At 47.4% G+C, this 21,172-nt stretch overlaps 1 protein-coding gene across 2 annotated transcripts in view; it reads left to right on the forward strand.

The window, feature by feature from the left end:
• SLC13A3 (solute carrier family 13 member 3) overlaps positions 1-19,149 on the forward strand; it is a 58,520-nt gene extending 39,371 nt beyond the window's left edge. For both annotated transcript variants that reach the window (XM_081149970.1, XM_081149971.1), the window contains 5 exons: positions 3,298-3,395; positions 6,965-7,077; positions 14,043-14,204; positions 16,605-16,742; positions 18,884-19,149. In XM_081149970.1, the coding sequence (XP_081006096.1) occupies positions 3,298-3,395; positions 6,965-7,077; positions 14,043-14,204; positions 16,605-16,742; positions 18,884-19,063 (691 nt within the window). In that variant the 3' untranslated portion in view covers positions 19,064-19,149. The remainder of the gene's footprint in view (positions 1-3,297; positions 3,396-6,964; positions 7,078-14,042; positions 14,205-16,604; positions 16,743-18,883) is intronic.
• Positions 19,150-21,172: the final 2,023 nt, after the last annotated feature.

The following is a 21,172-nucleotide window of genomic DNA, read 5'->3' on the forward strand; positions in this document are numbered from 1 at the left end:
AACCACATGGCCTGCAAAACCAAAAATATTTATTGTGTGGCCCTTTCCAGAAGGCATTTAATGACCCCAATCTAGGCGAAGGCTTCAATAGCTTGAATGAAACAGGTAGCGGAGATAGAGCAGTCAAGATATATTCTGAGTTAGAAATGATAGGACTTGCTATGGCTGGATTTGGGGGCACGAGGGAGAGGAGGACCCGCATAGATGGTGCTCTTTGGAGAGATTGGGGGTGTCTCATCAACAATTCTATTTTGAGCTTGGTTTAGATGTATCAAGTCTAATATGTCTTTCAAATATTGCAATGGACAGTTGACTGTGCAAGCCCGAGCACAGAGATGTCAGGCTGTAGATCTAAATCTGAGAGCCATCATATAATTTTGGAATTTAAATCCATAGGAACTGGTGAGCTCAGCTATGGAAAGAGTATATGGAGAGTGTAGTAGAATCTGAGGAACCCCAACATTTAGGAGCTGGGTAGAGAATGATTCCATTAGAGAAATGGGGAAGAAGCAGCCCATGAGATGGGCAGAAAACCTGGAGCCACGAACTAGCAAAGGCCGAGAGAGGGAGGGTTTTAAGAAAGAGCGAGTGGGCAGCTGTGTCAGATTCTGGTTAGAGCATGAGTAGGGGGGAGCTACGTTCTCTGGATTTGGTGAGATCTGATTATTTTCATCAGGTCTCATTCAATAGAAGTATAACAAGAGCCACAGGTGTAATTAAAAAATTTTTAATAGCCACACTAAAAAAGTCAAAAGAAACAGATAAAATTGATTTTAGTAATCTATTTTTTGTAACAGTATATTATTGCAACATGTAATCCATACAAAATTATTTTTGAGAGATTTTATTTTTTTTCATATGAAATCTTCAAAATCTGGTGTGTGCTTTTCAGTTTGGTCTTGCCACGTTTCAAGTTTCCACCAACCACACGTGGCCGCTGGCCACCATGCTGGATAGAGCAGCTCTGCGCACTTCACCTTGGAGCCTCAGTCTCCCTTCTGGTAAAATGGGCAATATAAGTTCTGATCTCATGAGGGTTGTTATGAGGGAGAAACAATACAATTTCACGGAGCCAAGAGAAGAGGTTCTTATTGCCATTCTTTTATTTTTCCAAAATGTAGGTACTTGGTTATTTTTTTCAGATGAAAAATGGGGGTTATAAACATTTCAACAATACAAAGAAAGTGGAAATCACCTAGAATCTTTGTCTCCAGATCTGGTGGACATCCTTTCTGACTTAAAAATAATGCCTCTCTGGGAACCGTTCTACAACTTGGTTGTCCTTCTGGTTACAAGACAGTACATTAGTCGAACTCATTTAATTATATCCCTAAAACAGGTGCGTTTTATTCCATGTTAATTACATATTTCAGTAAAACTAATTTTAAAAACACAGGCAAACTGACTAGAAAGAAACCTATCTAAACATAAACACAAGATTTTATTATTTTTTTAATATATCTTTATTGATTTCAGAGAGAGGAAAGGAGAGGGAGAGAGGGAGATAGAAACATCAATGATGAGAGAGTCATTGATCGGCTACAGCCCGCAACCCGGGCATGTGCCCTGACCGGGAATCGAACCCCGATCGCCTGGATCCTAGGTCCACGCTCAAGTGCTGAGCCACGCCCGGCCGGGCAATACAACATTCTTTTGACAGAAATGTGATTACAGTGAACATATTGTGTGTGACCTGCTTTTTTGTTTGTTTTGTGATAAAAGTTACGCTGACTCATTATAAAAAATTCAAACAGTGCTGGAGAGAAAAAGGCAAATTTAGTTGCCCTTTGTCTCCCCTCTGCCCCACTCCCCAGCGATGTTCACAATTAAAATTTGGTGTATAACGTTTCAGGTAGACACACACACACACACACATTAATACAGACACATAGACATAACAAAAATTTGGAAAATATAATTATAGGATCATGGACAACTTGCTATTTCATTCTTTTTAAACACTGCATGGTATTCTATAGAATGGGAGTGTCTTAATTTATTTTATCAATTCCTTTCAGATTGTGTCCAATACTTCCAATAAAAACTTGGTTTTTAAAAAATTTACAAGGTTTCTTGGTTGTATGTTTATGCCAATACATAAAGATTGATATTATCTTATATATTTAAAAAACAGATGCAGGGTATTTCATTATATACATATTATTGTATATATTATTAAATACAATTTATTTGAACATGTCTCTACTAAGCATTCCTATTTTTTTACTCATATCAAATGAATATCTCTGTATGTAATCTGTATACAAGAGTCCAGTTATTTCCTGAGGATAAATTCCTAGAACTACAATAACGGGGTCAAGGAGTATTCTCACATAAACTATTGAAACATATTGCCAGCTGCCCTCTGGAAGGTTAAACATTTATTTTCCCCCCACCCCCATAAGTTTCCTAATATCCTCATTAGGTGTTATCACCCTTTTCAAGTTTGTCTGTTTGCAGAGGTAAAAACAGAATGGTACTCCATTCGTGTTTTGATTTATATGTCTCTAATATAGCTATATTGACCATCTTTTCCAGTCTCTTGGCCATTTAAGTACTCTTCTTCCCAAATGTGTGGGCGAAAAAGCTTGTGTTAGTAATTGGCCCTGAGCTTCTTTGAACTTGGAGCTTGGAAAGTCTGGGTTCAATAGCAATCTCCTCCATGGACCATGGTCTGGCCTTGAGCAAGTTGCTGTGCTCTCTGAGCTTTAGATTCCTCATCTGAAATAGAAGATGCCTGCCCCATGCATCTCCACAGGACACCTTGTGAGCTTAGCATCTCCACAGGACACCTTGTGGATCCTTGAAAGGTGGTAGTTAGGTTTTGGGGGGCTATGAGTCTGGTTCCATCTGGGCTCTGCTGATGTAAATGAGCTCCATGTCCATGTAGTAAGCTGCCCATCCCAGGAGGAATGCAAACAGAAGCTGAACAAATACAGGGCTGTTATAGGAACCCTAGTTACAGTGATTCATGGGGGTTCCACAGACCCCAGTATTCTGTGGCTCTCAGATTCTTTCCTCCATAGTCAAGCCCCTTTACCTAGTGTCCTTGACTTGGGAGGAAAAGTGTTTGGCTCAAGCAGGATCTAAAAGCCCCAGGAAGCTGTGGGTAAAGGGCTTTTGTATCCATAGGGGGGGGGGGTCCCATCCATGCTGAGTTCACTGTAGGATAGAATCCAGAGGCTTCTGACAGTGGCCCTAATTCCCTCCCACAAATCCTCATTAGTAAATCTGCCAAGGCCTGGCCTGCTGAGATGCCCAGGGTCACATGCTGTGGGGCCTTGTCTGTCATTGTAGGTTTACTTCTGATGCTGTAACCGGCGTGGCCGTTGTCACCATATTATTCTTCTTCCCGTCCCAAAGGCCCTCTCTCAAGTGGTGGTTTGACTTTAAAGGTAAGGTGGTCGAGGCTGGGGTGTCGGTGAGCTCAGTGAGTCCTGGAGCCTGGAGCGTGGGAATCCTGAGGCGGGGCCCTCGCCTGGGACCCGAGAGCCCTGTTGCACGAGCCGGGAGCCACTCTGCTTCTTCCGTGTTCCCTGTCCCCCGTCTGAGCAGCTGCCTTGCCTGGGGACTGTCCAGGGCAGGGGCCAGCAACCACATACAGTCCACTGGCCAAATCCAGCCGGTTGTCTGTCTTAGCACAGCCCATGAACTAAAAATGGCTCTCTCATTTTTAAATGGTTGAAAAGAATCCAGAAAAAAATATGTCATGACACATGGACATTACATGAGATTCAAGTTTCAATGTCCATAATTAACGTTTTTAATTTCTTCAATAAGAAATGTGTGCACTTTAGTTATAGAAGTACCTACACAATAGCCTCTATGTTGCCCCTTGGCCCACAAAGCCCATAATATTTACTTTCTGGTCTTTATAGAAAAACTTTGCCACCCTCTGGACTTGCACCTCAGTTGTCTAAGGGCCAGACATGAAAGTCTCATGCTGGGTTTAAATGAGTAGGACGTGGTAGGAGTGAGCAGAACGTGCCAGAGAGCATTCAAATTCAACCTGAAGAGTCACTGAGCCCCCACCAAACCGCCTGTGGGCCGGCCTCGGCCTTCAGAGCTCCAGTTTGTGGCCCCCTGGATTCGCAGCAGGTGTCTGCCCGGGAAAGGTGCGGGCACCTGCCACCTGTCGCAGAGGCTGGGCCTGGCCCCGCTCTCTCTGGGGAGTGAGATGAGCTCTGGACCCGGAGTCAGGAAACGGGTCAGGCTCTAACTCCCTTCTACTGTTAAAAGAATGGAGTGTTACCAAGCACAGTTCCAGCTTTGGAGGGTGGGGGTCGGAGTGTGGGGAGTACAGCGGAAGGGTCAGGAGGGTGACAGTTTCACAGGGTCCCGCCAACAGTTAGTGGAGCAGGGCCGGCGCTGGGTCCGAGGAGCTTGGGCTGTGGGCTTTGGCCTCTGCAAAACCGAGCAGGGTCGCGTGTGTCGCGTGTCCCCCCCCCCCCCCCCCCCCCCCCCCCCCCCCCCCCCGCTTCCCCGTCTTGCCCCCAAATGGCTCTCCTCCCCTCGGGCTCCATGCGTCATTCCTGGGTCCCCTCGCAGTTTCTGCCGCTCCTTCGCTTCTGTGTCTTTAGAGCTGTGCTTCCTTCTAGTCCCTGCCTCTTGATAACCTCCGTCTTCCTGCAGTGTCCCCTCCCTGCTGGTGCCCGGCGATCGCAGTGCCTGCTCCCGGGGCCTCTGCTCCTTCCTGTCCCCTGTGTTTCTGTCCCTCTAGCTTCCAGTCTTACGGTCCCATGCATGCTCCTTCGAGTCTGTCTGTCCCTCGGGGCCTCTGCTCTCCTGGTGTCTGTGTCCTTATAGCTTCCACTTCCCCGCAGTTTCTGCTCCCTGGTGGGACCTACCTCCTCCCTGCGCTTTCCCGCAGAGCCTCCGCGCCAGCGCCCCTCCTAAGTCATGCGGCCTCTGTCCATTCTTTCCCCTTAATGATCACTTCTCTTTGCCCGGTTGTCTCTCTACTTCCCATTGATGCTTCTAAGAGCAAGAATCTGGTTGGTTTGGCTTATTTATTTTATTTTTTTGGTAACAGCTACATTGAGATATAATTACATACCGTACAAATCGCCCATTTAAAGTGTACAGTTCAGTGGTTTTCAGTATATCCACAGAGTTGTGATAGTCAACAATATTTTAAAACCTTTTTATCCCCCAAGAAGAAGCCCTGGTTCATTAGCAGTTACTCATGCTCCCCCACCCAAGCCCTAGACAACCAGTAGTCTGCTTTCTTTATGGATTTTTCTATTCTAGATATTTTACATAAATGTAATCATAGTTACATATGTGATCCTTTCTGACTGGCTTCTTTCAATTAACATGTTTTTAAGGTTGAGCCGTGTTGTATAACATGAATCAGTACTTCTTTATTTTTTTTAAATCTTCACCTGGGGATATGTTTAGAGAGGGAGAGAGAGAGGGAGGGAGAGAGGGGGAGAGAGAGAGAGAAACATTGATGTGAGAAACACCATTCAGTTGCCTCCTGCATGTTCCCTGACTGGGGATTGAACCCACAACCTAAGTATGTGCCCTGAACAGGAACCAAACCAACAACCTTTTGGCATAGGGACAAGGCTCCAACCAACTGAGCGGCCGGCCAGGACAGTGCTTCTTATTTGGGCAGATCTTCCCCCACCAGGCTACCTTGTAGCCTCATAGATTCCTGACCAGCCTGTGGACTGGCTGCTCTTGATTGGGTCCCTTCCGTGGTTCTGTCACCTGGAATTGGTCTCATAAGACCCAGAGCTTCCTCTGGGCTGGGGCTGTGGGAAGGGCACCATGACCTAGATGTCTGGTACCCCAGCTCTGTTACTGATTTGCTGGGTGACCTCCAGTGAGTTCCTATATTCTCTGGGCCTTGCCTTCCCACTTGAAAATGAGCAGGTCTCGCACCCTGGCTGGTTTGGCTCAGTGGTTAGAGTGTTGGCCCGTGGATTGAAGGGTCCCAGGTTCGATTTCAGCCAAGGGAACATACCTCAGTTGCAGGCTCCATCCCTGGCCCCAGTTGGGGCGCCTGCGGGAGGCAACTAATCCATGTATCTCTCTCACATCGATGTTTCTCTCTCTCTCTTCCTTCCTTTCACTTTCCCTGAAAAGCAATGGAAAAAATGTCCTTGGGTAAAGATTAAAGAACAACAACAATGAGCAGGTCCCTTAAACGCTCCTCACCTCTGGCTTTACCAGTTCTACAGAATGGGCGTTGCAAACTGAAAGGCCTGCAAAGAGGTGACATTTATGTAGGCAGCGGATTGGGTGCAGGACAATGTGTCTCAACAAACAAGGCCCTCCCTGTTCATCATTCCTTTCACATTTTTGAAACAGAGAACAGTTTCTGCATTACGAGAAAATAGCAACAAAGGTTGATAGTAAGCGCCAAGACCCCATGGGAAGTAGGATTTCGTGGGATGCCTGTTCATGTATGTTTTGTCCATGGCTGCTTGGTGCCACCATGGCAGCCTCGTTGCAACAGAGGCTGCAGCACCTAAATTATCTATCTATTCCCCAACCCCTTACAGAAGTGTGCTGGCCCCTGTTCTAACCACTGCACCACCGCTGCTTTTGAAAACATAAAAACCGTCCCATAATTCCACGGGCCAAAGATTCCCATAGCTTTTTTCCTCCTGAATATCCTTCCTCTTTCTCTTCTCTCTGTGCACATCCAGTTACAAGGAGAGCCTTTCATCCCATGTGAGGATGAAAGTAACACCCAGAAGGGCTGCTGCGAGGCCTAAGGGATGTCCTGCACGTGGAGGGCCTGCCTCCAGGACATTCTCAAGCTGCTGGAGCCATGAAGATTATTTTCATTCTGAATAGAGCAGACATCTTGATGTTGAGTGTTTTTCCCCTAAAGCCCCAAAATCAGATGCTGGAGCCAGATTGTGGCTTCCAGGAGAACCCTGAGCGCCACAAAGGTAGGGTGCAGGGACCAGTGTCTGCTCCTCAGAATGAGTGTCTTCTCTCTGCCCAGCCCCCAACACAGAGACAAAGCCCCTGCTGACGTGGAAGAAGGCCCAGGACACCATCCCCTGGAACATCATCCTTCTCCTGGGAGGGGGCTTCGCCATGGCCAAAGGCTGTGAGGTAAGAGCAGCAGGTGCGATGCAGGCCCGGCAGGCGTGGGCGGGTCCCCATCCCCGCTGCAGGCTCAGTGTAAGAGCCAGTGACGCCACAGACCTTGCAGACACCACCCCATTTGCCAGTTAGGATGATCATAGTTCCCATCTGTGTCTGGTGCTGAGGAGAAAGACAAGAATAAGGCATGACCTGGACCCTCAAGGAGCTCACGATGAACGTAATACTATTGCTGGTACTAATAACATCATGACTCGAGGGTTCTGTGAGCACAGAACACCACCACCATGTATTGTGCTCGCCTGTCCAACGTGCTTTACGTACAGTAACCGATTTAAACTTCCCAACAAGCCTATGCAGCACCTGCCACCATTATCCCCATTCTGTAGATTAGGAAACGGAGGCACAGAGTGGTAAAGTAACTTGCCCAAGGTCACGCAGCTATGTCCTCCACATTAGAATCCAGGTAGTTTGGCTCTAGAGTGTACAGTCTTAGCCACTATGATATAAATGTTAGATATTTTTAATATTAACTATTTAATTAGTTATTAATGTTATTCTAGAGGGTTCTGTGAGCTCAGAGGTAGGGCTGGAACTAGAGTGAGGCATGTGAGGCACTGAGGGTGCAGGATTTCAGAGGAGCTCGCTCTTGGGGTCATCAGCCCTGCTCAAAGGAAGTGTCAGGCATGTATCATAATGTATTATCTCTGAATCCTCACAAGACCCTAGGGTCTACGTAATATTTTTTACTCCTATTTTACAGGTAGGAAAACTGAGGCATGGAAAATTAAGCAACCCTCTTAAGATCATAAAATCACACTCTGCTTAGGAGCTGGGGTTCAAACTCCTATCGATGTAATTTCAGAGTCCAGGGTCCTAATGGCTCAGTCTCAAGACCTTCCCAAGTGCAAGGCACTGCTTGAAGCACTTTGCAAATATTGACTTTGTTAATCTTCACAAACACCACTGAAGTAAATGCTATTGCTGCCCCATTTCAAAGATGAGGAAATAGAGGCAACTTGAAGCTAAATAGCTTGCCTGTATTTGTGCAGACAGGGGATGGCAGAGCCAGGATTTGAAACCATAGCTGATGACGCTGGGCCCTGCCTCGCTCCTAAATCACTCCCTATAAGCTGATGCATTCAAAACCATAACCAGTTAAAGGTTAATCTGAAATTAAGGTAAAGGAAACCTGAAACTACTTCTCAGATTGCTTTCTTTTTAAATTCAATTTAAATTTTCCGGTTTGAATAGTGTTACAATGCAAGATACCTATTAAGATATATACTAGTCAGAAGACCAGGCTTGGGGATCTGAGTACCTGGATTCAATTCTGAGTTCTATCCCCCCTCGCTGGGGCCCCTTGGGCAAGTTCCTTAACCTCTCTGAGCACCAGTTTTCTCATCTATGAATTGGCTCAAAGTTCTTACTTATTGGGGGTAATTAAAGATAATGCTGATGCAACCCCCAGCAAATAGGAAGTGCTGAGAAGTCCCTCTGCATCCTCATGCCTTGGTTAGTGTAGGTTTGCTTCCAGGAAGCAGACTCTTCAATGGAGAAGTGAGCAGGGGATTTATTAGGTTATTCGGTGACATTGAGGTCACCTCCTGTGGTGGGGAGAGAAATACAGCTCTGAGGCAGACCCCGCAAAGCCTCCACCAGCCACAGAGAGTGCCGAGCTGAGAAGACCCTTCAGAGACGTCCCAGTTGGTCCGAGACGGCCAGGCCTTTATACCCTGCATCCCTCTGTCATCTGTGAACATGACCCTCCTGAGAAGCAGGCGTGACCTTGGGCAAGGCAACCCTTGAGTCAGGGGGTGACAGTGAAGGCCGTCTGTTGCCCGCACTCCCTGCGCTTGGGGCAATATGGAAAGTGGTCTGGGTGGCACATTTAGGTTCTCCACACAGCTACTCTTTTTTTGTGAACTATATTTTTATTTTATTCTTTTTCCCCCCCAATAAATATCACGGTTACAATGATACAGATTTCAAAAAGAGCCAAAGGGTGGATGAGCAAAAGTACTGCTGTTGCGTCCATTTTAGGAATCCCGAAGACCAGAGAGGTTAAGTGACTGACTCCAGGTTACACAGCTCATAGGTAGCGGAGCTGGGATTTGAACTGGTGCCTGTCTGATTTGTCTCACTACTGCCTCCTACTGGAGATGTAAGGAAGGCTTCCCAGAAGAGGTGACATTATCCAGGTCTTACGAGGAGCATGCAATACAATGGTAGAAAGCATGGGCTGTGGAATGAGGCTATCTGGGTTAGAGTCACAGATCTTCCTCTTCTTAGCTGTGTGCCTCAGTTTCCCCATCTGCAAAATATGCATACCAGCGGATCCCATCGCATAGCGTTATTACAATTATTAAATGAGTCCATACATGTGGAGAACTTAGAACCTAGCCAACATAGCTGGTTATTAGGGCTGGATGTTGGGGAGAAGGGGAATTCAGGATCAGGGATGACACAGAGGTTCGTGCCCTGAGCAGCTCTGTGGAAATGGAACTGTTTACTGAGATGCACCTAGTCTGACCCTGAGGGGGAGTCGGAGGGGTGACCCCACACCCCAGAGGCTCCTCAGCTCGGAGCGTGGTGGGCACAGCCTGTGTCGGTCAGGGCTGGGCGGCAGGACCGCTGAGCATGCTGGAGGCCAGCCTGGCTCCTGGCCCAGCCCCGGGCAGCAGGCTGGGATTTCTGTTCAACAAGGCCTTTGTGTGGCAGCTGTCCCCTTCCCCCAGCCCCTGCTGGTACCGTTCCCTCCCCGAGGGACAGAATGCTCATGGCACATCCTGCTTCCTAGTCCCTGCCCAGGGCCCTCGCCAGGCCACAGCGGCCTCCTGCCACTTAGAGGTCCTTGGTTGGGACCCAGGGTGAGTCTGGATGTGTGGACCCCCTCGTGTTGGTTCCGAAGGGCTGGAATGAGATCCCAGGGCTTACTCTGAGCTTGGGCAACTCACTTACACCCACTTAGTGTGCTTACCAGTTTTCTCCTGCTTCGAAACTGCCCGTGGCTCCCTATATGTTTAGACTCCAGTCTGAAGGCTTCCACCAGCCTGCACACAAACCCGTTAGCTCCATCTTTCTCCTCTCACTGGCTCCATTCCAGTCCCACTGGCCCCTTGCATTCCTCAGCCTCACTAGATTCCCTTGCACCCCAGGACCTTTGAATTACTTTCTCTCTGCTGAATGCTCTTCCCTGAAATCTCAGGGTTCTTACCCTTCAGGTCTCAGCTGAACACAACACAGAAAGGACCTCCTGGCCAGCATATCTAAAGTAGCCTCCCCACCTACACAGTCCCTCTCGCTCTTATCACCCTGCTCATACTATATCTACCCCTCAAATGATGCTATTTATTTGTTTGTTTACAGGTGTCTCTCTAACTAGATTGTAAGCTCTGTGAGGGCAAGAATCATATGTATCTTATCCACTGTGTCCCATGCTCACTGAGTAAATATTAGCTGGACAGGACCTATAAGATGGGCTGTTTTGAGGACTGATGACATGATGGGTGTATGGAAAGTGCCCAGCAGAGGGCCAATACATACCAGGTGCTAAAACAGGGGCCACTGTCAACCTTACTGCTTTTGTTGTTGTTATATTTTACTGTCTCCTGGATTAAAAACTGGCCTTTTTCTGGCACCTTCATGTTTAGCTCATTTAGTCTCCACCACAACCCACTTGTCTGCAAATATATTGAGGTATCGAAGCTCAGTGTTAAATGAGAGGGGAGCAAACCCTATGGGCAAGTAGAAATGCATGTCTTCTTCTCCATCCCTCATTTCCTGCTGGAGATGAGGTTTATTATTATAGTTGTTGTTGTTATGTTAATTGGAGAAGTAGCCTAATGAAATGATTAAGAGCCAAATTGCAAGCTCAAAATTCTAACCCTAGGGAAAGTCATCTCACTTAATTGGACAAATCACAGATTCTTGGTGCCCCAGTTTCATCAACCACAAGAACAGAGAGAATTCTGCTACTTACCTCATGGGGTTGTCATGAAGATTAAATAAGTTAATATTTGCGAAATATTTATATGTGTGCCCAGTACAGAGTAAACACTGTAAGTGTTGTTAAGTTAAATAAATAGTAATAAACCATATTCAGTGTTTACTATGTACAGGAACTGTTTTTATGAGTACTCGTTTAATCCTTACCACAACCCTTTGAAGAAATCACGGAACAGAGATGCTGATTAATTTGCCCAAGATCACACAGCTTGTAAGCATTCCCATGGCTTGAATGTTCACCTCACGTACGCAGCCTTCTCTTTTTTCTTTCTTTTAATCAAATTCACCTAAGAATTATTATATAGAGTTGTACACACACAGCTGAGCCTACTGTGTTTTATGAGTCTTATAAGAGATTTTCAAAGGTGTTTTCCACTGAGATTTCAACTTTAAACATTTAACTTAGATGATAACACCCTCCTTGTAAGATGCAGCCCTTCTGTTATAAAGGAGATCTAGAAGAGTGATTACAGTGGGAAAGGGGGAGGAAGAGGGAGCATCCTCCTGCCAGCTCAGCCTCCCTCTCCCATCCTGCACGGTGACCTCAGGCACCTCTTGGCATCTTCAAGGGTCACAAAGAACACAATTTGACAACCACTGCACTGGGAAATTTCTGAGTGTTCTGCCACCTCTGGCATATCATGACTTGGTGTTACTAATGACAGGTGGCATGTACTGGGCATGTACCAGGTGCTCACTCACTTTATTAAATGCTTCATAGATTAGCTTGTTTTCTCCCAATAATAACCGTCTAGGACAGGTATTATTATATCCCCATTTACAGATAAGGAAACTGAGGCACAAAGAGGCAAATTACTTGACCAGGATGACACAGCCAGAAAGGATTAAGATGGAGAACGTACTTCACCTGACTCCAGAGCCTCTTCTCTTCACCCTCTGGCCATACTGCCTCTGACCTTGCCTGTTGCTGATTCCAGTGTCCCTGGGACACTGTGTGGCTATGTGGTTCCAAGGAAACAGAGCTTCTGATTCCTGAGGGGATGGGAGTGGGCAGGTGAAACCCTTTAGAGTCCCCAAGAGAAGCCCGGGCAGTTGGGGGTTCTCTCTCATGAAGCTGCCAGGCCTCCCTGTGGCTGTGGAAGCTGAGCCAAGGGTTTGAGCGGCTGCTGGGACGGGGACTGGAAGCTGTCACCCAGAGGCCTGGCTACAGGGAGATTCCTGACTTCTCATTCATCCAAGTCATCAACATTCCCTCCCTCCAGCCTCTCTCAGCTTACTGCGCGCACTGCTCTTGGTCTCCTTGCCAAAGCTGTGGCCTCTGGGGAAAACCAGTGGCCCCATTTTTTCCAGTGAAGTTTCCCTGGGCCAGGGGAGAAACTGGGGTCTTGATTCTGCCATGTGCCATAATTTCTAGGCTATCAGACAAGTAGTGCAGATATAAAAGAAACACCTTAATTTTACAAGGCCTCTTTAAAGTCAGGTTGTAGGGACAAGTGTATTATTCTAATTATGGAAACACAGTGTGCTGTGTCCTAGAATCCATTATGAAATTTTAAGTTCTGGATAATCACTAAATTTTCTATTAAACACAAAAGAAATGTGTATAGTTTCTTTGATAAACCAAAGCGTACTGGCACCAGATAATACTGGGTTGATAAAGGGCTGTGGTGGGCATACACTTGATCCTAAACATTAGGGGACTAATCCAACTTGGCCTTGGGTCAGCATCTAATAAAAACAGAAAAACTGACCTGTGGGGTTTTTTTGAGATATTGCTGCATGGAACCACCAGGGGGCAAAGCAGAGCATACTTTTACATCTTCAGCCTTGCTGCTTTGGGGTCCTCAGGAAGGTGTGTTAGACTCCTGGTAATTAAGGATTCATTGGCTGGCAGGAGGGAGTAGCTGGGGGAGAGTGTACACATTATATACTTATGAATAGAGTGACTCCTAGAGGAGTCAGAGAAGAGAGCGTGGCATAATTCTGCAGTCTTGATGGCAGGGTAGAATCTGGAGCCAGGGAGGGGACACTCTAACAGGTCCTTTCTCTGTCCTGTTGGGCTCTGGTCAGCTCTGGGCAATGCTCGTCATTAAAGGGGGCAGCGACAGACTGGTGTGTCCAGAGGAGGGTACCCAGGTGACAGGGAGTGTTTCAGGAGCATGTTAGCTGACAGAAATCCGTGGCCCTAAGTGTGAAATACATCTCACCATTGCTTTTGGTGACTGTGGGCAACGCAAAAACTGCGCCAGGCTCATATTGCTCCTCTGTAACACAGGGACGAATGTCTACCTTATGGGAGGATTCAGGGAGCTGCGGCACGCAGGTTCCTGGCACCCTATAGAGCCACAGTAATGGTGACTGTTATGATAATGAATAACACAATGTTAATAATGTTAATATTTGTGCAATAATTGTAACAAATGTCCTTATTATTGATCATAAATAACTTTATTATTTATAATCATATTGATAGTGTCGTATTTAATATATACCTGATACATTTTTTATATTACAATGATATAGAGTATATCTGGTATGCATTATACATTTGAAGCATATTAATATATAATAATTATAAGATTAATGTTTTGTACAATACTTGTGTTCATATCATTTTAATTAGCAACTGTCAGTGGAGGAATGAGGGGATTTATCATGGAGGATCCAATTCCCCTCTCCCATTCAGCTTAGAGCTTAGGGGTGCAAGACCCAAATGGGTTGTTTGGAGAACTGAATGGGTTGTTTGAGGATCCAAGGCTTTGAGCCCCAGACCTATAGCACATGGAATAGAGAAGAATTCAGGAGGCAGAGAGGCTGGTTCGAGTCCAGGCTCAAATGTGTGACCTTGGACATGTCACTTACCCCCATCTATGAAGGGGTATTATTGTCATCATTGTGATTGATTCCAACCCTCCCCCCCCCCCGCCCCCGGCCCCAGCCCTCAGGCGTGGCAACTGGGGTGGGCTGGGGTGTGAAGAGATGCCCCTGCCCCCTTCCCTCTGCAGCAGTCGGGGCTGTCTCTGTGGATCAGTGACCAGCTGCACCCCCTGGAGAACATGCCGCCCATGCTGGCCGTCCTGATCATCACCTCGGTCGTCATTTTCTTCACCGAGTTTGCCAGCAACACGGCCACTATCATCATCTTCCTGCCCGTCCTGTCAGAGCTGGTGAGGGGCCTTCTGGGAATGAGGGGGGAGAAGGGGCGCCGGTCCCCCCAACCACACAGCTCAGAAATCTCCCCCTGCTGGCGGGAGCTCCATCAGGCAGCCCCATTAATCTCCTCCAGAATGCGTGAAAAGTGCCAGAACCCAGATTTTAAAAAAAATACTGGTTTTTCTCCTTCAAAAAATGCATAAACAAGGTAAATATTTTCAAAATGACCAAATTCTCTTCTTTGGAAAGTTTTCTAGGAAAATATAAATTACCAAATTTGGATTAAGCAGAAGTAGAAAATCTGACTAGCCCAAAAACCACAGGAGAAATTCTGATAGCAAAGCTCCAGCCTCCCTGTAAAGCCAGGCTTCTTGGCACTACTGACATTCTGGGTCAATGGTGGGGACTGTCCTGTGCACAGTAGGGTGTTTAATGGCACCTCTGGCCTCTCTATCCACTAGATACCAATAGAACCCCCTCTAAGTCACGACCATCAGAAATGTGTTCAGACATTGCCAAATGTCCCCTGGAGGGACAAAATCATCCCCAGTTGAGAACTACTGCATTGAAAGTCACCAGCCCTGGAGAGCTGGCTAAGTGAGAACAGGAACCGTCAAGGAACAGATAGTTCTCAACTTTTCAAGCTGTTCCAGAGCACAGAAAGGTAGAGAAAGCCACTCAATCCAGGTATAAGGCTAGCAAAACCCCAACACCAAAAGCAAACAGGGGGAAAAAAGGGGGGAAATGGCATAATCTCACATGTAAATAAAGATGCAAATAGCAAAATGAGTCCAGAATCATATGCAAAGAACAACATATCACAAACAAGAAGAGTTTCTACTAGGAATTTCAAAACTGACTAATGAGTTTTACATTTAAATAGATTAGAGAAGCCTAAGCCACCTTTTAACTTCAATACAACTCCAAATCCATGGAATTAAATCAATGTTGCAAGTGTACGCTTTGTATGCAAACAGTGACATGCCAGGCACACTTGTCTAGACCACTTAGTATTTGTTTACTTATTTACTCATCAATTATAATGGAGATCACGTTGTATTCACATACACAAAGGTACACTTTATCCTTTGTCAATGACTGGAGAATATTCCATTATGAATTCATAGTTGTTGATTTGTTAAGCCACCTGCTTCCAGCCTTTGCTATTATCCAGCAAGGCTGCCTTGAACTTGCCCTGTCTGTGCACCCTTGAGGACATCTAGAGGTACTTGTAGAATTGAGATCCCTGGATTAAAGAGCCTGGACACTTACAATTTTGTTAGGTGTGGGTAAATTGCCCTCCAAAGTGAATGTGCCATTTTACACTCTTACCCACCATTTGGGGTGGGGATCTCCCTTCCCTGGCTCAGTGTAATGGGATTTAATCACACCCTTCCCCAGGATCTGAGGGACCTGGCAATTGAGAGATATGGAGAGGCTACTAGGCGGGATGGAAGAGGGAACATAGAGCCTTTACTGGAGAAGACACTAGCAAACGATACATTCTTCTAAACAATACATTCTTATCATAAAAAACAAAACATTTTACACACAAGGGGACAATTTTAGCTCTTTTTGAGAAAAGGTATATGCTCTGGGTTGCAAAAATTCCTTAGAGGGTCCCAAAACGTCCTATCTTAAAATAAAATGCTGGAGAAGCAATTAACATGAATTGTAGGTGAATATGTCATTGGAGAGAAGAGGAGGACCGTTGGCCCACTGACTGAGGCCAACCCACAGACAGGTTTGATCCCTACAGTGTTAGAAATTTGGAAATGTTTGCCAACAGATGTCATCTAGAGCTCTCCTTATCCCTGAAGTTTAGTGAGGCCCCAACAAAAGGGTCCCAGAGCCCAGCTGTTTGGACTATTTGGCTGAGGGAAGGATCAGGCAGGGGGCTTGTTATTCTAGAGCATCTGCATCACTTCAGAGCTTGTTAGAAATGCAGATTCTTGGGGCCACCCCAGACCTGCTGAGTCAGCAACCCTGGGCAAGTGAGGGCCAGCCATCTGGGTTTTAACAAGCCTCCGGGTGATTTTCATGCACACTCAAGTTGGAGGAGTGTCCTAGGTAAATCTCCCCAGCGGAGCCTCCCTGAGGACCCTGCAGTGTGGCCCCAGAATGTCACTAACCTTGAGAATGTTCTCTCCATCTCTTCCTTGGTCCGGTGCTCTTCTATTTCTGTGTATCGTATCTCTCTTTTCTGTGTATCCGTATTTCTGGTTGCATTTCTCATTGTCTCTAAACCTGTCTTCTCATTTGTTTCCACTGCTTGCTCTCCCTCTGCCTTTCTCTATCCATGTGTCTTTGTCTCTGTTTCTGTCTGTACATCTGTCTCCATGTGGCTCTCCTTCCTCTTGTGATTTCTCCCTGTTTCTCTATGTCCTGGTCTCCCCACCCCCTCCTGGGCCCAGTCCATCCGCCTGAGAGTGCACCCCCTGTATCTGATGATCCCCGCCACAGTGGGCTGCTCCTACGCCTTCATGCTCCCAGTCTCGACGCCCCCCAACTCAATTGCCTTCGCCTCTGGACACTTGCTGGTCAAAGACATGGTGAGTCTGGGCATTTTCTAGCAGAGCCCAGAGAGGTAGGTGGACACCGGGTGGTGGGCCAGGCATCTGGGCACGACCCCTGCTCCCCCAGGTACCACCCCCCAATTTCTGCATAGGTCATTCTGAGTAGGGCCAGGAAGATACATTTTAGCAAACACTCAATGTTTCGACAACTTCAGAAAACACTGCCTAAGTGACTACTTTCCAAAGTTTGGGAAGGGACAAGGGACTTTCCCCTGTTTCTGGGCACTGCTCTCTGTTCTTGCTTTTTGGCCAACTGCTCTGTGCCCAGAATCTTTAGGAGAGGGGAGCAGCAGTCTACACCCTGGGACGTGGGGTAGCCTCAATGCCTGGCCAGCTGAGGAGTGAGACAGAAGCCCAGGGCTGTGGCAGTGGGGGGTACCCTCCAGCTCTCAGCAGGGCTCAGCCTTCGGGCAGCGTGTTCCCTCTCCCCTAAGCTCCCTGCTAACCCCCCCCCCCTGGCTTTCTACTGCCTCTCCCCCCTCCACCCGGGCCTGGGGTGTTTGTACACTGGACACTCAGGATGCAATGAACTCTTCCTAAGCTGGTGCAACCCGGAGAGGAGATGTGCTTAACCAGTTCATGGGGCTGGCTCCCAGGCTCTGGGACCCAGCAGGGTAAATGGTGAGAGAACCAGAGTGAGAGGCAGAAAGAGATTCTAGAGCAAGCAGAGTGTGACATATAGGTGTTACTTAACTAAGTAACTAAAGTGGAACTGAGCGGGCATTTTGAGCCAGGTTCCTAGGACCCTGGCAAAGGAAGATCCCACCCTCCTCCTCGTTCCCCCAAAGCTTTGGCTGGGCTCCTCCTAATCCTCCAAACTTTTCAGGGACTTTAAGGCTCCCTAGAGCAGAGGCAGCCAGCACAGGGCAGATTCCCGACCTCACCAGGTGGCCTCCTCCCTTTACCCTTTCCATGAACCATCCTGGGTAATAATCACTTCACAATTTTACTAAATCAGCTTACATTTTTTAAAAACTTAAATAAGAGCCCTAGCCGGTGTGGCTCAGTGGTTGGAGCATCGGCCAGAGCATCGAAGGGTTGCAGGTTCAATTCCCCGATCAAGGGCACATATCTGGCTTGCAGGTTCAAGCCCAGCCCAGGCCGGGGCTTGCGCAGGAGGCAACCAATTGATGTGTCTCCCTCAGGTCGATATTTCTCTCTCTCTCTCTTTCCCTCTCCCTCTCTTCCTACCTTCCACTCTATCTAAAAAAATCAATGGAAAACTTCCTCTGATGGGGATTAACAAAACAAACAAAAACCTAAATAAGAGTATTTAAAAAGAAGAGTTACCAACACATGTGTAAATGGGAAACCAGTATTGCATGCCATTGATGGCAAATCTAAAAATAAATGCAAAGGGGGGAAAAAGCAAAATAACAGAATTCTCCCCGCTGACGGTTGCCTGGAGAAGGGCCTGAAGCCCTGCTCGTTAAAGGGCAGCACCTCCGGCAGACTCGCTCCGAGGAGGCGACTGGAAAAGCGATTGAAAAGGGAGGAATTCCCCCCCCCCCCCGAGTGACTCCCAGCTGGACTGCCGGGGGGGGGGGAACCAGAAAATCCAGCTGGGAAACTGGATCTCAGCCCCCATTTGGACTGCACAGTACAGGAGGTCAGCCTGGGGAGGGAGCAAGTGGGCAACTCTTTTTAGCTATTAAAGAAGTAAAAGTTCCCAGAAGAAAAAAATCTTCCTAAATACACAAGTAAAGCCTTAACTGGATAGACCCGCATTGTGCGTGTGCTGTGGGGGTGGGATTGTTTAATGATCAGATCAGATTATTTTCAAGTATGTAGTCTTGGATAAGCCAACTTCTCTGAGCCGTGTTTCCTTCTTCTGTAAAATGGGAGTAATACGAATAACAATAACCCTTGTAGGGTTGCTTTCAGGATTAAATGACCCTATGACAGCTGCATGGACGGTACCTGGCTCCTAGAAGCCACTCACTGAATGAGGACATTTGCAGCACTTTGAGGGACAGCCTAGGGTGTGTAAAGATGGAAGGGTCTTGGGCATCGGCTGAACTGAGTTTGGGTGAATAACTTCGGGGTTTTTCCATGTGTAGGATGAGCCTCGGTTTTTCCATCTGTGGGATGGGCCTCGAGTCTGTGCTCTATTTCAGGTGCGGGCAGGCTTCCTGATGAACCTGGTAGGCGTCCTGCTGCTCAACGTGGCCATCAATACTTGGGCACAACCCATCTTCCAGCTGGGCACCTTCCCGGACTGGGCCCACAGCCACTCAGCCAATGTCACAGCACCGCCACCCACATTTGTGGCCAACGACACCTTACGGACCCTCTGAGTCCTCCTTGGAGACTCTCTTTGGGCTGGGCCCTCGCAGAAGCCTTTACCAGCACTTGCTCTTAGGATCAGAAAGATGATCACGCAATTCTCTGTGATCCAGTACGTAGCAAGCAAGGGTGACCTCCAGTGGTCCACTTGGGTCAACAAATTCATATCTAGGACACCTTCTCCTCGCTCATGCAGTTCAGGGCCCAGATATTTCCCAGATCTGCTGCCTGAGAAATAATCTCCTTTGTCTCTGAGCTGGAATGTGGTTAGGATGCAACAGAGCCCAATTGCAGCAACAGTAAGCAAATCTAGAATGACATTTTTCTTGAACAGTTGGGACGGGAAGCTACCCATCCCCAAGGGCACAGCTAATGTTCACAGCTGGTGTGCGTTCTCTACAGTCGGTGCCCATTCTGTGCCGGTGGTTTGACTAGTTCCCCTACTGAGACTCAGCAGTCAGGGGAATTTTCAATCCGGGGAGACGGAGGCGGGTGAGGAGGGACAGACGACTTCCTGAGTACGCGGACACTGTGCAGAGCCTCCATATTGCTTCTCTGTGTTCCCAGGCACACCAGGGGAGTTCTAGAAACCCTCACTGACATCTCTACCCAAGATTTTGGGATGCTCCTGTTCAATCTGATTCACTTTGGCTGTAATTCTGGAGTTAGGCCAAGCCTGGGCTGTGCCCGCTTGCAGGTGGCTCATGGCCCCTCCAGCCAGGCCCCTCCTGCACGTGGACCACAGCAGCCTTGGTGGCTGCCGGCTACTGCTGGCTCAGCAGCTGGTCTTTTCCTCCCCAAACCTACCCCAAGTGGCAAGCATGTTTGATTAGCAAAGGCCACATTTTTCAGAGGTGAGAAGAAAGACCAAAGATAAACTCGGGCCTTGTAAAGGGCCAGGGTAAAGTGCCTCAGGCAGCGAAGTAGCACAATCCTCTTCTATAGACAGGGACACTGAGGCTCCCTGGGAGCCAGCAGCTGATGGGTGCTCCTAGGGATTTGATCACTCCTGGTTTCAAGAAGAAGCATCTGGGCATCTCCAGTGAACAGCACGGCCTTGGGCCCTGTGGATGCTCAGGAAGCGTCTGTGGAATGAGTGGCCCAGCGTTAGCATAGCACCTGAAGGGCCCCAAAGCCTCCCCTCTCCCCTCTCCCCTCTCCCCTCTCCCCTCTCCCCTCTCCCCTCTCCCCTCTCCCCTCTCCCCTCTCCCCTCTCCCCTCTCCCCTCTCCCCTCTCCCCTCTCCCCTCTCCCCTCTCCCCTCTCCCCTCCCTGCACCTCTGAGGGATGAGCTCCCCTGAGCAGCAGCATGGGCTGGGAAGGCAGTTCCCAGAGACAACTCATCCTCAATACAGCAGGAGTGAGTCATGGATGTTTCCCTGGAAGTAGGGGAAGAGCGAGGAGAGGACCCCTGGTTGGAGGAAGAGCTTCACCTCCTTCCCACATGAGTAGAATGTCAGTATTTAGTCACAATGACAGCCCATCGGTGGGGGAAGGTGCGCTCCTGTGGGACAGAGGAGGAGAGAAGTTCATTCACAGAGAAACCCATGGGACTTGTAACCAGATGAATCATGATTTCAAATACTTCTGATTGAAAATGCTATAAAATAAAGAATGTTAATTAACACTGGCCCTGGAGATTTTTATTTTTTTATTTTTATTTTTTGCCTTTCTGGACATCAAAGAGCTTCAAAGCCCCAAATTCCTGAGCTGGGAGTCCCACAAAATTGACCTCCCTGACCTCACTTTCTTCCTTCTTTCTCCTCTCTGCTCTACTCCAGCCACACACTAAAAATTCTTCTGCCTCAGGGCCTTTGCATGTGCTGTTACCGCTGCCTAGAACATTTTGGTCCCAAATATATGCTTGTTTCCTCACTTTATTCAGGTCTCTGCTCAAATGTCACCTCCCCAGAGAAGCTTCCCTGACCATCTGGTCTAAAATATCATCCTCATTACTCTCCATCTCCTTATGCTGCTATATTTTTCTTAGTATTTAGTCAAGATATTGTATTATTTTATTTTCTTATTTATTAAATGTATCTCTCTCTAAAATAAAAACTTAAGATAATGCAAACTTTATTTTGTTCAGAGCTGTAACTCCAGTGCCTAGAATAGTTTCTG

Source organism: Miniopterus schreibersii (genome assembly GCF_964146895.1).
Source record: "Miniopterus schreibersii genome assembly, chromosome: 10".
In the NCBI taxonomy this organism is placed as follows: Eukaryota; Metazoa; Chordata; class Mammalia; order Chiroptera; family Miniopteridae; genus Miniopterus; species Miniopterus schreibersii.